This window comes from Periplaneta americana, chromosome 6 (assembly GCF_040183065.1).
Source record: "Periplaneta americana isolate PAMFEO1 chromosome 6, P.americana_PAMFEO1_priV1, whole genome shotgun sequence".
Lineage (NCBI taxonomy): Eukaryota > Metazoa > Arthropoda > Insecta > Blattodea > Blattidae > Periplaneta > Periplaneta americana.
The window spans coordinates 50,447,476-50,460,518 of NC_091122.1; the positions used below are offsets into that span (position 1 = coordinate 50,447,476).

At 35.9% G+C, this 13,043-nt stretch overlaps 1 protein-coding gene across 1 annotated transcript in view; it reads right to left on the reverse strand.

The window, feature by feature from the left end:
- Positions 1-13,043, reverse strand: part of Lis-1 (LisH and WD40 domain-containing Lis-1) — a 233,657-nt gene that overhangs the window by 114,776 nt on the left and 105,838 nt on the right. Inside the window, exon 2 of the mRNA XM_069828088.1 lies at positions 9,318-9,409. Coding sequence (XP_069684189.1) covers positions 9,318-9,355 — 38 coding nt within the window. The 5' untranslated portion in view covers positions 9,356-9,409. The remainder of the gene's footprint in view (positions 1-9,317; positions 9,410-13,043) is intronic.

Here is a 13,043-nt window from a genome sequence, read left to right on the forward strand (position 1 = left end):
CATTCATTTTTTTTATATGCTACTATAGCGTTTATTTGTAGAAATATTTTATCCACCCAACTGTTTCTCAAATCATTCGTTGCCTGACACTAACGCAATATGCATTGCGTCTTCAGCTAGTCCACACAAAGGACATTTATCCTTCTCTACGTTCCCTCTCTTATTCTTGAGTCTCCAGACACCTAATCTCCACCATGCCATTCCCGTTCTCCCTTCCCTTGAATTTAGACCAACATATTCTTCCTGTTCCCAAAACTGCTTCACCTCCCTATAGTATTTTAGTGATCCTAGGTCTTTAATATTACTAAAAATATCTTGTCTCGAAATTGCGTTTGCCCTCTCTTTTACTATTCTTCCAAAAGTTTTCGTGTTTATAGACCCTAGTTCTCTCCATAGCCAATTTAGACCTACTCTGTTTATTTCTCGTTCCAGCTCCTTCAGGCAATTCGATTTCCAATTAGCGACTTTCATACAAAATATACATGTTTTCATAACTGCCGAATCATTCCTACACAGAATATTACCTAAATAATATTTGATTTTTCTTTCTAGAATAATTCCCAGACTCGAATCGGTTCCCATCTCTAGTAACGCTGCCAGGTTAGAAGCATTCTCCGGTATTCCTAGAAATTTTTTACACATTTTGGCTCTTACTTTATCGATGTTTCTGCTGGATAGCCTACTACCCCAGATCTCAATATTATATAATATATTTGATTCTACTAGTGCATTATAGATGTTGACAAAATTCTTCACCCCAATATTCTGCCATTTATTTAGGCATCTGTCTACTGCTTGGAGTGCATTTTTTCCTTTATTCCGTGCCAATTCATTTTGCAACTTCCAACTTCCCCTACTGTGTATTACGTATTATTAAATTTGAAATTCGAAAAAAATGTAGAGAGATTAAATTGCACACCATGAGACAATTGCTACGGAAAAACAAACAGAAGTAGGAATGACTGCTGACTGTAACGTGTATTTTTTTTTCTAGACAATCATGAGGAACAATGAATTCTTATGCTTTCATAAAGCATTGATAATATAATAAGGAAATCTTGACTGTATTTAATGAGTGTGATGCACGTGCTCTTCAAAATCGGACCGTGTATCTTATCAAGTTTTGATTACAGAAGGCATGCGAAATCTCCGCTGTATAGGTGGATGTACAGTATGACTGAATAGTTATTTCGGAACACTTTAGAAAATGGAAAGGTTCCGGAAAATCAATAAATGATCGGACGGCTCCCTTCTGAAACAAGTTGTTCTGGACAGACAGGAAAGTGATTTGGGGCATTACATTCTTCTCCGAATAGACTACAGTTCCATGCGTTCTTTCTTACTGAATGTTGGGTTCGAGTCAGACTATTCTTTTTAGCATTACTTCCAGAATCTCTGAACAACTCTGAAATCCATATAAGTAACATAAATATGATACTACGTCGTCATATTGAAAAACAAATAACTTAAATGACAATCATAATACATTCTTTGTCTGTAGGGTTTATTTGCTTTTTATTCCCACCTCTTGCTACGCAGTGCTATCCAATTTTATACCTGTATGGAATTAGCCTACAATTTATTAGTTTCTGTACTAGACGTAAGTGCAAGTTAAAGCTAATATAAATTGAAATAGATATAGGATGGAAAATGAGGTATTAAATGTATATTTATTGCGTATAATAGCTATTCGTGTACCTATATGTTAATTGTAATTTATTAAGTTCATATACTTTTTGTGAACCATTATTAATAAATATCCATATATTAGTTTTTGCAAAATATGGAAGAATGCTGAAAGAATTACTGTAACAAGTTATAGGTTATGTTTCGTACTTAGTGTTACTGTAAAAATTTAGCCATTTTTATTTATTTCTTTTCGAATTTAAGTATCCTTTAGATCAAGAATACACATACATTTTCCAAATCTTAAGATCTATATTTTGTTTTAAAATAATGTACAGTACAAACGTTTTCAATGTCAATAGGAAGATTCGGTGAAAGGTGGTATTTGGCGACACAAATCACAGAATTCGTCATGGAATTCCCTAACATCCGTTCTACAGATAGAAAAAACTTCAGAAATAAACCCCAACAGTCAGTCAGTCAGTCAGTCAGGTCAGTCAGTCAGTCAGTCAGTCAGTCAGTCAGTCAGTCAGTCAGTCAGTCAGTCAGTCAGGTCAGTCAGTCAGTCAGTCAGTCAGTCAGTCAGTCAGTCAGTCAGTCAGTCAGTCAGTCAGTCAGTCAGTCACATTCTAAATAGTTCGCTTTGTCGCTTCAATCATGTTTCTTTTTCCTTTGCTGTTCTTTTAAATGTTTTATAGTTGTTTCACTCTATTCTACTGAGCATATCTTTGCTCCCGTTCACCATTCCTTCCTGTGCATCCCTCAGTAGGCAGTTTCTTCTCAGCCATAGACCCAGTCAATCACTTTTTCTCTTCCTGGTCAGGGTCAGCATTATTCTTTCTTCATTTCTACAGGATTACCAAATCTAAACGCTTAATCCTCACTATTTCTTAAAAAAAATCAGGAACTTTTTTTTCCTGTATGTTCGAATCTTTTTTTTTTTGTGAACTACTTAGTGACAACTACTACTTGTCTTTGAAACCGCTTCTACTTTGTTCTTATAATTTGCCGATAAAGCGTTGAAATTAAGCCAGGTGAAAATTCTATTTTATATAATTTTTAAACTAGAGACTTGATTTTTTTGTACAGATACTCCTATTGAGGTGCTTAAGTTTTATGTTTAATAATTAATTAAATATAATAATAATAATAATAATAATAATAATAATAATTTGCTTATTTTCAAAACTTCCATCTCCTTCAAATTTTTAAGCATCATGTCTGAATTTTTTTACAATACCTTTGATATCCTTAGAATGTTACTATGTTCTCAGGTGTTTTAATTTTACTTTGTAAAAATAGGAAAACAAATTAAACCCATTGATATTCAAATTTACAGAGAGTAAGCACACATTTTACTTCTTTATTAAAATTATTATCTTTCAAAAAATGCCAACATAAATTTGTTAAGTAACGTTAAAGAAAATGGAGTAAAAATTTCACCTTTCTAGCATAAAATCTTTGGAATGCAGAGAAGTAAGCAAAAAAAAAAAGTACTGGAAATGAGTTTAAAAGTTCGGATGCATTTTAAACTTAAAGATGGTGTAATTAATAACAAGCGCCATAAGGTTCTAAAACTTTGTCAAAGCGTAAAGTGTGTGTGTGTGTGTGTGACTAACGCTACCCACTTCACTTGCGTGATTCAGGTTCCGCATACTGCAGACAGAAGGCAGGACTGTGACCCATTTTCAAATTGCACACCACTTCGGCGGGCCACGTCATGCATGAAGTATATCTGTGAAGAGTTATGTCGTGTATTAGGGTGAGTGTATGTTAAGTGTTCGTGTAAGTGTAGTGTAGAGAATGGTTGAGGATGATGATGGTGAGGAAGGGAGAAGGGGAAACCCGGTGCCGGCACGTAGGCTACTCCTGTCGAATGCACCAAGGGGGCCGCCAGACTTAACGTCCCCATCCGACGGACGAATCACTATCAACAGTGACATATGCTTTCTCTTTATATGCACTGCGGAGAGATTTGGGATTTAACCCAGGCATATTAGTGCACAATTTAGTGATTAGAAGTTGTGCCCATCTCTCCTAGTCCCGAGGTAGAAGTTTTACAAGAAAATTTCTGACCCCGCCGGGAATCGAACGCGGGTCGGCTAGTCTGGAGGCAGACACGCTACCACAGGGCTAACTCGGCGGACTTCAAAGCGTAAAGACATCAAAACTTCATTTTCTAAGAGTAAGTATATGTAAAACAGATGATGTCTGACCAAAAATTACCAAATTTTTATTCCTCTTGTTCCTTAAAAATAAATATAAGTATACTGTACATTGTACGTAAATTTTGTATTTCATAAATACAACAGACCTGCATAGTATTATTTTCAAATTTTATTACAAAAATTCTGTTACACAACTGATAAGTTAAACCGGTTTTCCGTTCATAGAGGTTCCGTTGACGGAGGTTTTACTGTATGTGGATGTTTAGGTGGCAACAAATCAGTAACGGTTTTTTATTATTATAATGTCGACTGTGCTTTTATTATTATTATTATTATTATTATTATTATTATTATTATTGTCCCGCGCCGTGGTGTCGTGGCCTAAGGCATCCTGCCTGGGACTCGCGTTACGGAATGCGCGCTGGATCGAGTCCTCATGGGGGAAAAAATTTTCTCATGAAATTTCGGCCAGTGTATGGGACCGGTGCCCATGCAGCATCGTGATGCACTTGGAGAGCTACGATAGGTAGCGAAATCCGGTTGCGAATGCCAGCTATAACGGCTGGGAGGATCATCGTGCTAACCACACGATACCTCCATTCTGGTTGGATGTTCGTCCACCTCTGCTTCGGCATGTGGGCGTGAGGCCAGCAGCCGGCTGGTCGGTCTAGGCCCTTCACGGGCTGTAGCGCCACGGGTAGGGCCTATATAAAAAAAAGACGATTTTTGCCCAAAAATCACCAAATTTTTATCCATCCTGTTCCTTAAAAAGAAATATAAGTTTACTGTACATCGTACGTAAATTGTGTATTTCATAAATACAACAGGCCTGCATAGTATCATTTTCAAATTTTATTAAAAAAATTCAGTGACACGACTGATAGGTTAAACCGGTTTTCCATTGATACAGGTTCCGTTGACGGAGGTTTTACTGTATTTGGATGTTTAAGTAGCAACAGATCAGTAACGGTTTTTTTATTATTTTAATGTCGACTGTGCTTTCATTATTATTATTATTATTATTATTATTATTATTATTATTATTATTAAACCGAACAGTTCCATAAAAATCTTTTCTATTCCCTGCAATGGTGTGTTCGTCTGCCCAGAAAATTCAGAGGTGACCTTTGAAAATGTTAACAGCTACTCTGAAGTTAAGCCCGGAAGAAATGCTGTAAACAGTGTCTACTGCACTGTCCTGCCACTATCTTTCTAATCTGTGATTACCAGCAAATTAATTGCAGCGATAAAAGGCATTAATTACTAACTGCTCTACCGTTTACCGGGACTGTACATGCAACAAAGAAATTCGCAATTATCCTACAGCACACCTCGTGTTTCTTACACACAGTTGTAAATTTACTAGTGGTGTCATCCAATTGCTAGAACAAATTTGGTCGCACTCATCAAATAGACCCACGCTCAAGTTCAATGATTGAAAGTCTCCCGCTAACATCTCGTCTTTGAAGGCGAACACTGTAACACTTTCATTAAATGTCACGTCATAGTTGGCTGCAATCCAATTCCTTAAAGTCGCGGCTTCGGTAGAGTAAAATTCTTTCAATATTTAGTATTTTTCTTTTGGATCTCCTTCAAAGCTTCTTATTACTAGGATCCTCTAAGAAAATTACCTTTTGACATACACAACCATCGAGGTTTTATAATTAAGTACTCACTAACTCTGCCCGATAAGGAAAAAGAATGTTTGCTGAGAATTTCCAAGGTGTAAAAGTTCCTAATTGCCCTACAGTGCATCATCATGTTAGAAAATTGAGAAAGTGGAGGTGTACAAAACAAGAAGAGCAGAAAAAAATGTTTTGTCCAAGAGACTCAAGGCGATGTAACACTTCATGTAGAACGTTTTTATATTTTTTATATTTTATTTTTACTTTTATGTAATAATAGGGATATTCTGAACTAGCACCAACAGATAGCGCGCGTGTACTTTGAGGGATGCGCTTTGCGTGTGCATTTGTTTTCCGGTATATAAACATTGAGAATTAAATTCTCTTAAAAACAACTCAAAATGCCAAATTTTTGTTGTGTTCCTATATGTGAAAACCAGAGAAAGCTTTTTGTCTTTATTCAGATCCCGAGATATTGTCAATATATGCTTTAAACCATAAAAGAAAACTAATTAACCTTCCTATTATGTTCGAAACTTTGTCACACATGTTGTGAATGGGTCAGTTTCACCCAGGATTTGAAAAATGGATATAATAGTAAAACATCTACTTTAATTTATGTGTTGGTTCATAAAAAGCAATTAATGTCTTATTTTCCAATGTGTGAACACAAAATAATTACCAATTTAGTCTATGCAAATGTTGCATTGGGCCTAAAATGTCTGCATGATCCTGGCAGAGAAATGCTTTGCATCTATTGCATTTTTGACAGTCTTTGGTCTTTCTTCGGTCTACATTCCTTTTTGTTGCACATTCTCCTGAACTCGTTCCTGGAACATTTTTCAAACTTAGTTTTATCTTCTGAAGCAGGCTTCTTGTCTCCTTTTTTTTTTTTTTTTTTCTTGTGTTAATTGTAGGCCTAGTCCAGTTCCTTCAGGAACAATCTTCGTCTATACAATTTATTTGGATTGTACTCGCATGAGCATATAATACATACGCATTTATTCCTTCAATATAGAGTACATTATAAAACACAATCAGACCATCTTTTGGTACTGTACTCCTTTTGCAAGAGTAGGTAGTGGCACGTTTATGTGTGGTGACAATTCCTCCCTTCGTTTTGTTGTAATGTAATGATTTCAGGCTTTCTGTGCTCTTCTGAAGATTTACTGCAGTCGTGATGCACTGTGGACAGCAAAATCACTGATTTATTCTTCTAAGACACATACGACACCATAGTTACGTCGGGCTGAAATCCTAAAATGCTTGGACACCCTGGTCTCGTACAGTTTAGCTGCATATCTTATGTTTTGCTTTTTCTCAGAGTTCTGACTAACGTTAGATTGCTCTTGAGAAGTTCCTCGGCCAAAATATAATAATCCGTGGTGCTACAGCCCACGAAGAGCCAAGACCGACCAACAGGCTGCTGGTCTCATGGCCACATGCCGAAGCAGAGGTGGACGATCATCCAACCAGAATGGAGGTATCGTGTGGTTAGCACGATGATCCCCCCAGCCGTTATAGCTGGTTTGCGTAACCGGATTTCGTTACCTATCGTAGCTCCCCAAGTGCATCACGATGCTGGATGGGCACCGGTCCCATACACTGGCCGAAATTTCGTGAGAAAATTTCTTCCCCCATGAGGACTCGAACCAGCGCGCATTCTGTAACGCGAGTCCTAGGCAGGATGCCTTAGACCACGACGCCAATGTGTGGGAAGGGCCAAAATATAGTCGGTGAAAAAAATTGTCCGTGGTGATGTTTCGATCAGTCTTTTCAATGCTACCAACATTTCTGCCTTGGTTTGTTTCTCGTGGTCCACTTTCTAGCTTTGCTTTGTAAACTTCTGCTGTACAAATATATTATGCTGTTTTTACATCACAATTTTATACCATATTACCCTCTGGGTTTTGAAAGTGTGTACTGGCGGAAGGGATATTTGTCTCGAAATGGCTCCAACTGCTCATATACTGTGACATCTTGGTAAGGTAAGAATATTTTGGGAATTTGTTCCACAAACATAGGAGAAAAAATATATAATAGCAACCAATTTATCATGACGTTATCTAATTGGTCGGACTTATTTGTTGTCAGACCTGAGAAACTTGCTAGTAGTATGGAAAAATTGAAGTGATGCTGTTGCACAGAAAACAGGTCTACTATACATACTGTCCCACAGTTCTTGAAGTGATTATCCAGCAGATCTGTACATACCGGCTAATATCAGTGTGAGTCAGTGAGTGAGTGTGTGAGAGAGTGAGTGAGTGTGTGAGAGGGTGAGAGTGTTTGAGATTGTGTGACTGTGTGTGAGAGTGTGAGAGCGTGTATCGGAAATGTACCGGAACACACCAACATTATGTAACTCATAATTAAAATCAAAAACCGTGACTGGGTCTAAATGACCCAAACACAATAGATGTGTCAAAGTGAAATATATGACGAAGTAATATGTTTTTGTGGATAAAAGTAATAGGAAATATTCGTAATGATGTTTTTTAGGATTACTCAAAGCCCTGTCACATTATCGCTGTTTTTGTACATTTTGTGTTAATTTTAATAAGTGCAATGGGTCAGTTAGACCCATTCACAAAAGGAAGGTTAAACTGCGCCTCGAAAGTTTAAAAAAATAACTACAGTACTTCAGGTAAGGAATTGCTGGCTACAGTTTCATTTTGGAAGAGGGAAAAGAAAAATTACTAAAAGCATATGCAACCTCGACAGCAAACTATGTTAGCTAAGATTATATTCAGTACTTCTAGGAGTCTCCGAAGTTTACGCCTGCAGTAAAGTCTCGTTTAACTGGGATGTTTATTATCCAGGACGATCCATAGTGAAATCCATTTCGTGAATAATGTTTTAATGTACTGTAGACTAATTATTAAAACCATGTTTTTACTTCAAATTTTCAAAATCATCCTACATAGTATTCAAAACTACATGTCCCTAACCTACAAAACACATGAATAATCGTGATACCACTGCGACCATATTACATCTTTTCTTATTTGATTTTTCTGCCACTAGAGAAAAAATAAGAGGAATTCAATCTCGACAGTCCCTTCCCTATAAAAAAAAAAAAAAAACACTTTGGTGGCTGCATATCCTGTTTTTAGCGCACAGTATCTACAATACTAATGGTGAAAGAGGTAATATTCACCTTCGACAAAGTTCCTTTTTATTTATTTTTAATCGTGCACCTCGTTCTCAAAGTTCTCGTAAAGGTTAATGAATATTCAATTTACTCGTATCTATATTCTGCATACTGCAGATTTTCCCATCCATCTCTTAAGGGGAATCAAGTTTACGCTATTATTTATTGTAAATTAAATTGAATGAGGCAAGAAAATACTGAATTATATTAAATTATACTAGGTTATACAAAATAATTATAAATATAATTTTGACACGCACAGAAAACCAACAAGCGGGAGAACGTAATCAACTGTAGCATACGACATAATATAGCCCTACAACATGTAGTGCCGCATGGAACGCTCCTGCCATCTATCGGTAAAACTTTGCATAAGATATCCCTATTAGTAACAATGACGGTAACTGCAAATGTTACAGAAACTTAGTTCAATATAATTTTGTCCAAAAAATAAAGAGGAGTTTTGTTGTTTGACGTTTTCATATACATATTACGCGGCAATCAGATTCTCGCGTTTTTATTTTCTTTTTAACAGTTGCAAGTTAAACATAATGTGTAAAACTTCAAGAAACTTTTTCACTTAGGGCTAAAAGTCCATGATGTGTTATACACTGTTTGTTTTACACCCATGTGGCGATGTTCATTCTTCGAAAGCAATATGTGATGAGTCACGTAACAGTCTGTGGTCCAGACCACACAAACCGCTCATTAAATCGTTCGTTTATTTAAGTAAAAAATTCAACTTACAACTCCTCCCGCTGCCGTTGGGACAACACCATTTTCATGATCCGCTGCGGGTTGGACTCAGAAATGGTGGGAGCAGCCTACAACGTCATTACCTGAAAACAAACCACAGACAAATTGTTTATAAATTAAATGAGGAAGTTATTTCCTGTTTGTTTCACAACAATAATGAGCGAGTCAAAAGTCAGGAACCACCCATATTCAGTGTTAGATTAATCTCATTACCATTGTGTACTAAAACCATTGCAGAAGCAATGGGCGCACCTATGGACCTGAAACTGTATTATCTTAAGTGACATGATAAAACAAACGTTAAAAAAAACTGATAACAGTTATGTTTGTAAAAATTTTGTGGCTCCAAAGCAAAATCTGATGTATCATTTCTTGCAGTGTTTCAGGAGCGAGCATTTCAAGTCTGAACGACTGCATAAAATCATAGTACGGAATAATCATGTTTCGTAACTTGGGCCCTGACATCTGTATATTTGTATTAGTTTAAGATGAACATACGAGCGCCGGACAGAATGTAATCGGCGTTTCAAGTACAGGCAGCGGAAACGATTTTGACATACGCCTAAGCAAGCACGTTCCGCGTTTTGTATACGATTATTGCACATCTAATCCGCCATGACGTGAACAAAGATTGATGAAATAAATAAATAAATAAATAAATAAATAAATAAATAAATAAATAAATAAATAAATAAATAAATAAATACGATTAGTGCGTATTATAAAATCAAGACAATACAATTATTGTATAATCCTGAAGTATCTATTATTGGGTTTACTGAAAAAGAAATCCAGAATAAAGGAAATAATTTTCTAGGTCTATTTCCATATATCTCTACCAGAACAAGCCACATAACATTAACATCCCTGCTTCAATTTTTTTTCTGCCCCGTGAAATTAAATATTTATTTTAAGAGTTGGGTTAATAAGGGAAAGATCTAAAATGCTGGTGAGGATGAAAAATCATACTTAAATTGTCACAAATGTGGTAAAACAGAAGTCTGAAAAGATTTTTATTTATTTATTTATTTTATATTTAGAGTTTTGCATTACAGTTTTAGAAAGCCGAAAAGGTATATGGCGTACAATTTTGCTTTCCCTATTTTTAACTGTTACATTAGTTTATTTATCACATCTATTCTGTACCTTACTTTTATTGCCTGGTTTCGGTTCCTGCTGCAATAAACAATAACATTCATTTTCAAAGTTTCAAATGAAAGTGACCGCCGAGTGTCGGATAGTATAACTTTGTATGCAGAAAAACTGCGTTCAACATCGGCTGAAACCAAGGGCGCATATGTAAAATATTTTACATCATTCATTTCTACATCAGGTTGATGACAATCACAATTGTCATCTGACAGAACCCTTGCAATTTTGCATAATGTATTGAAACGACAGTTCTTATGTTTTACCACATCTGTGACAATTTAAGCCTATGATTTCCAACAATTATTCTCAAGCTTAACATTTTAGATCTTTCCGATATTAACCCTTATATATAATAATTGTATTGTCTTGATTTTATAATACGCAATAATCGTATACGAAACACGGAACGTGTTTGCTTAGGAGTGTGTCAAATTCGCTTCCGCTGCCTGTGCTTGAAACACGTCAACTACATTCTGTCCGACGTCGTATGTTCACCTTCACTAATACAAATATACCGATGTCACGGCCCTTTTCATAATAACGGATTACAGAGAAAAATAATGGAGATATGCACGACATGCAGAACGATTTTATTTAACACTGGTTACCGGCAGAAAGCATCCACGGCTAATGTATTATGAAGCTGATGATAAATTATGACGAATATGTAGAAAATCACAGATATAAATGTGAAATGGACGTATATTCGAAAATATATAGAAGATTTAATCCCCAAATATGCGATGAAGTTCATTCTCTAGAATTAAGTTTGTGATAGTAGAGCAAGTACGTTATTCAACAGCACACTAAGGAACTGAGAAAGCATGCAGTCTGTCTAAAACGTAGATGCCACTTCGCCGGAGCAGAATTTAATTACAGACATTGGCAAAAGCACCAGTGAACGAAGGTTTTTCACCTCTGAAATGTTTTTTACTCACGCACATCATGTTCTGCACAATGTACGAAGATGTGAAGCACTTTCAAGAGTGTGAGAAAATTTCCCACGTACTCTGAGGTAAGTGCAAATTTATAAAGAGAAAATAACGTAGAGAACTCTCACAACGAACACTGACGAAGATACTGCGGCAAAAACTAACGACGACGGTATAAAAACCACGTGGTATAATATCTACAGCATGAGGAGGTTGAATTTGTGTAACAAATGCGGGGGAAAAGGTGAACTTTCTCCCCTCTCCAGAAATTCCTACCGGGGTCAATTATAGCAGCGAAGGCATATATACACATCAAGGCGTATTCAAAACTTTGGAATGTATTGATCGAACATTCCTAGCATTCCGGGATTCAAGAAGGAATGTATACTTAGTATCCAACAAACCTGGGCCCGGACTAGGCGTCTAACAAAACCTCCACACTCAAGCGTCTCTGAACAATGTTGCTTCTATAACGTAATACGTCTACAGCACAATTTTACTCATATATTGACTATGAAAATAGTTTTGGTCGATATATTAATCATAAGGGCAATAATAGAGAGAAGAGGTTCATAGATAATAATAATAATAATAATAATAATAATAATAATAATAATAATAATTCAAACTTCGTTCTGTGCGTGGCTCTTCTATTGTTTCGCGGTGTTAGAAATGTAGAAATAAAAGAAAGAAAGGAAAAAACTTAGGATATTCCCGTATATTATATGACATCGCGCGCGCGCAAAAAAAAAACTCCACCTTGTGGTCCACTTTAAATATTAAATGATACACTCATACCCAACACACAAATATAACAAATAAAGATTAGAACAGCTTTTAAAGAAGAAATATAACCAGGCAGTAACTAAGGTCTGCTATAAACCTCATACTATATATTAAATAACTGCCTAATGGAACCATACGATTATATAAAAATGTTGACGAAAAAATATTTAATTGATGGAGTGGGCCAATATAGTCCTTACCATTCGATGATGATCAAGTAATAGGGACGATCAGGTGTAATGGAGTAAGTAATATATATTAAATAAAATATTATAAATATCAATATAGATATTTCCAAAGAAAATAATTAAAGCAATGGCCTTTCTAGACATAACATCGAGCCAAAATAGAAACAAATAATAATAATAATAATAATAATAATAATAATAATAATAATAATAATAATAATAATGATAATAATAATTCATAGCAAGGTTTAAGTTTTAACTCTTCCAGACCTGATCACTTTTCACAGCACGTTATTACAATATGCTTTCGTAGGGTGACCAGACGTTCTCTTTTATCCGGACATGTCCTCCTCTTTAGGCCTTTGAAATAAGATTCCACAATATTTGTAGGTACTTCAAATGCTAGTATTGCTGGGTACAGCAGGGACGCGGATAGTCGTGTTTGAGTACAGCAGTAGAACACGTTGCTTGCTGTTTAAGCTTGACAACAATACTGAAATATTCAGTCTTGTGGCACAAATCCAACGTGTCACACCGCTTTGCATTTGACTAGTTGGAGATTTCCATTCATGCGCGAACTGTCAAACGGGTGAACAGCCCCGACGTCTCTGTAGTTTTTTATAATAAGATTTATTTATTTGTTTGGGTTATTTTACGAC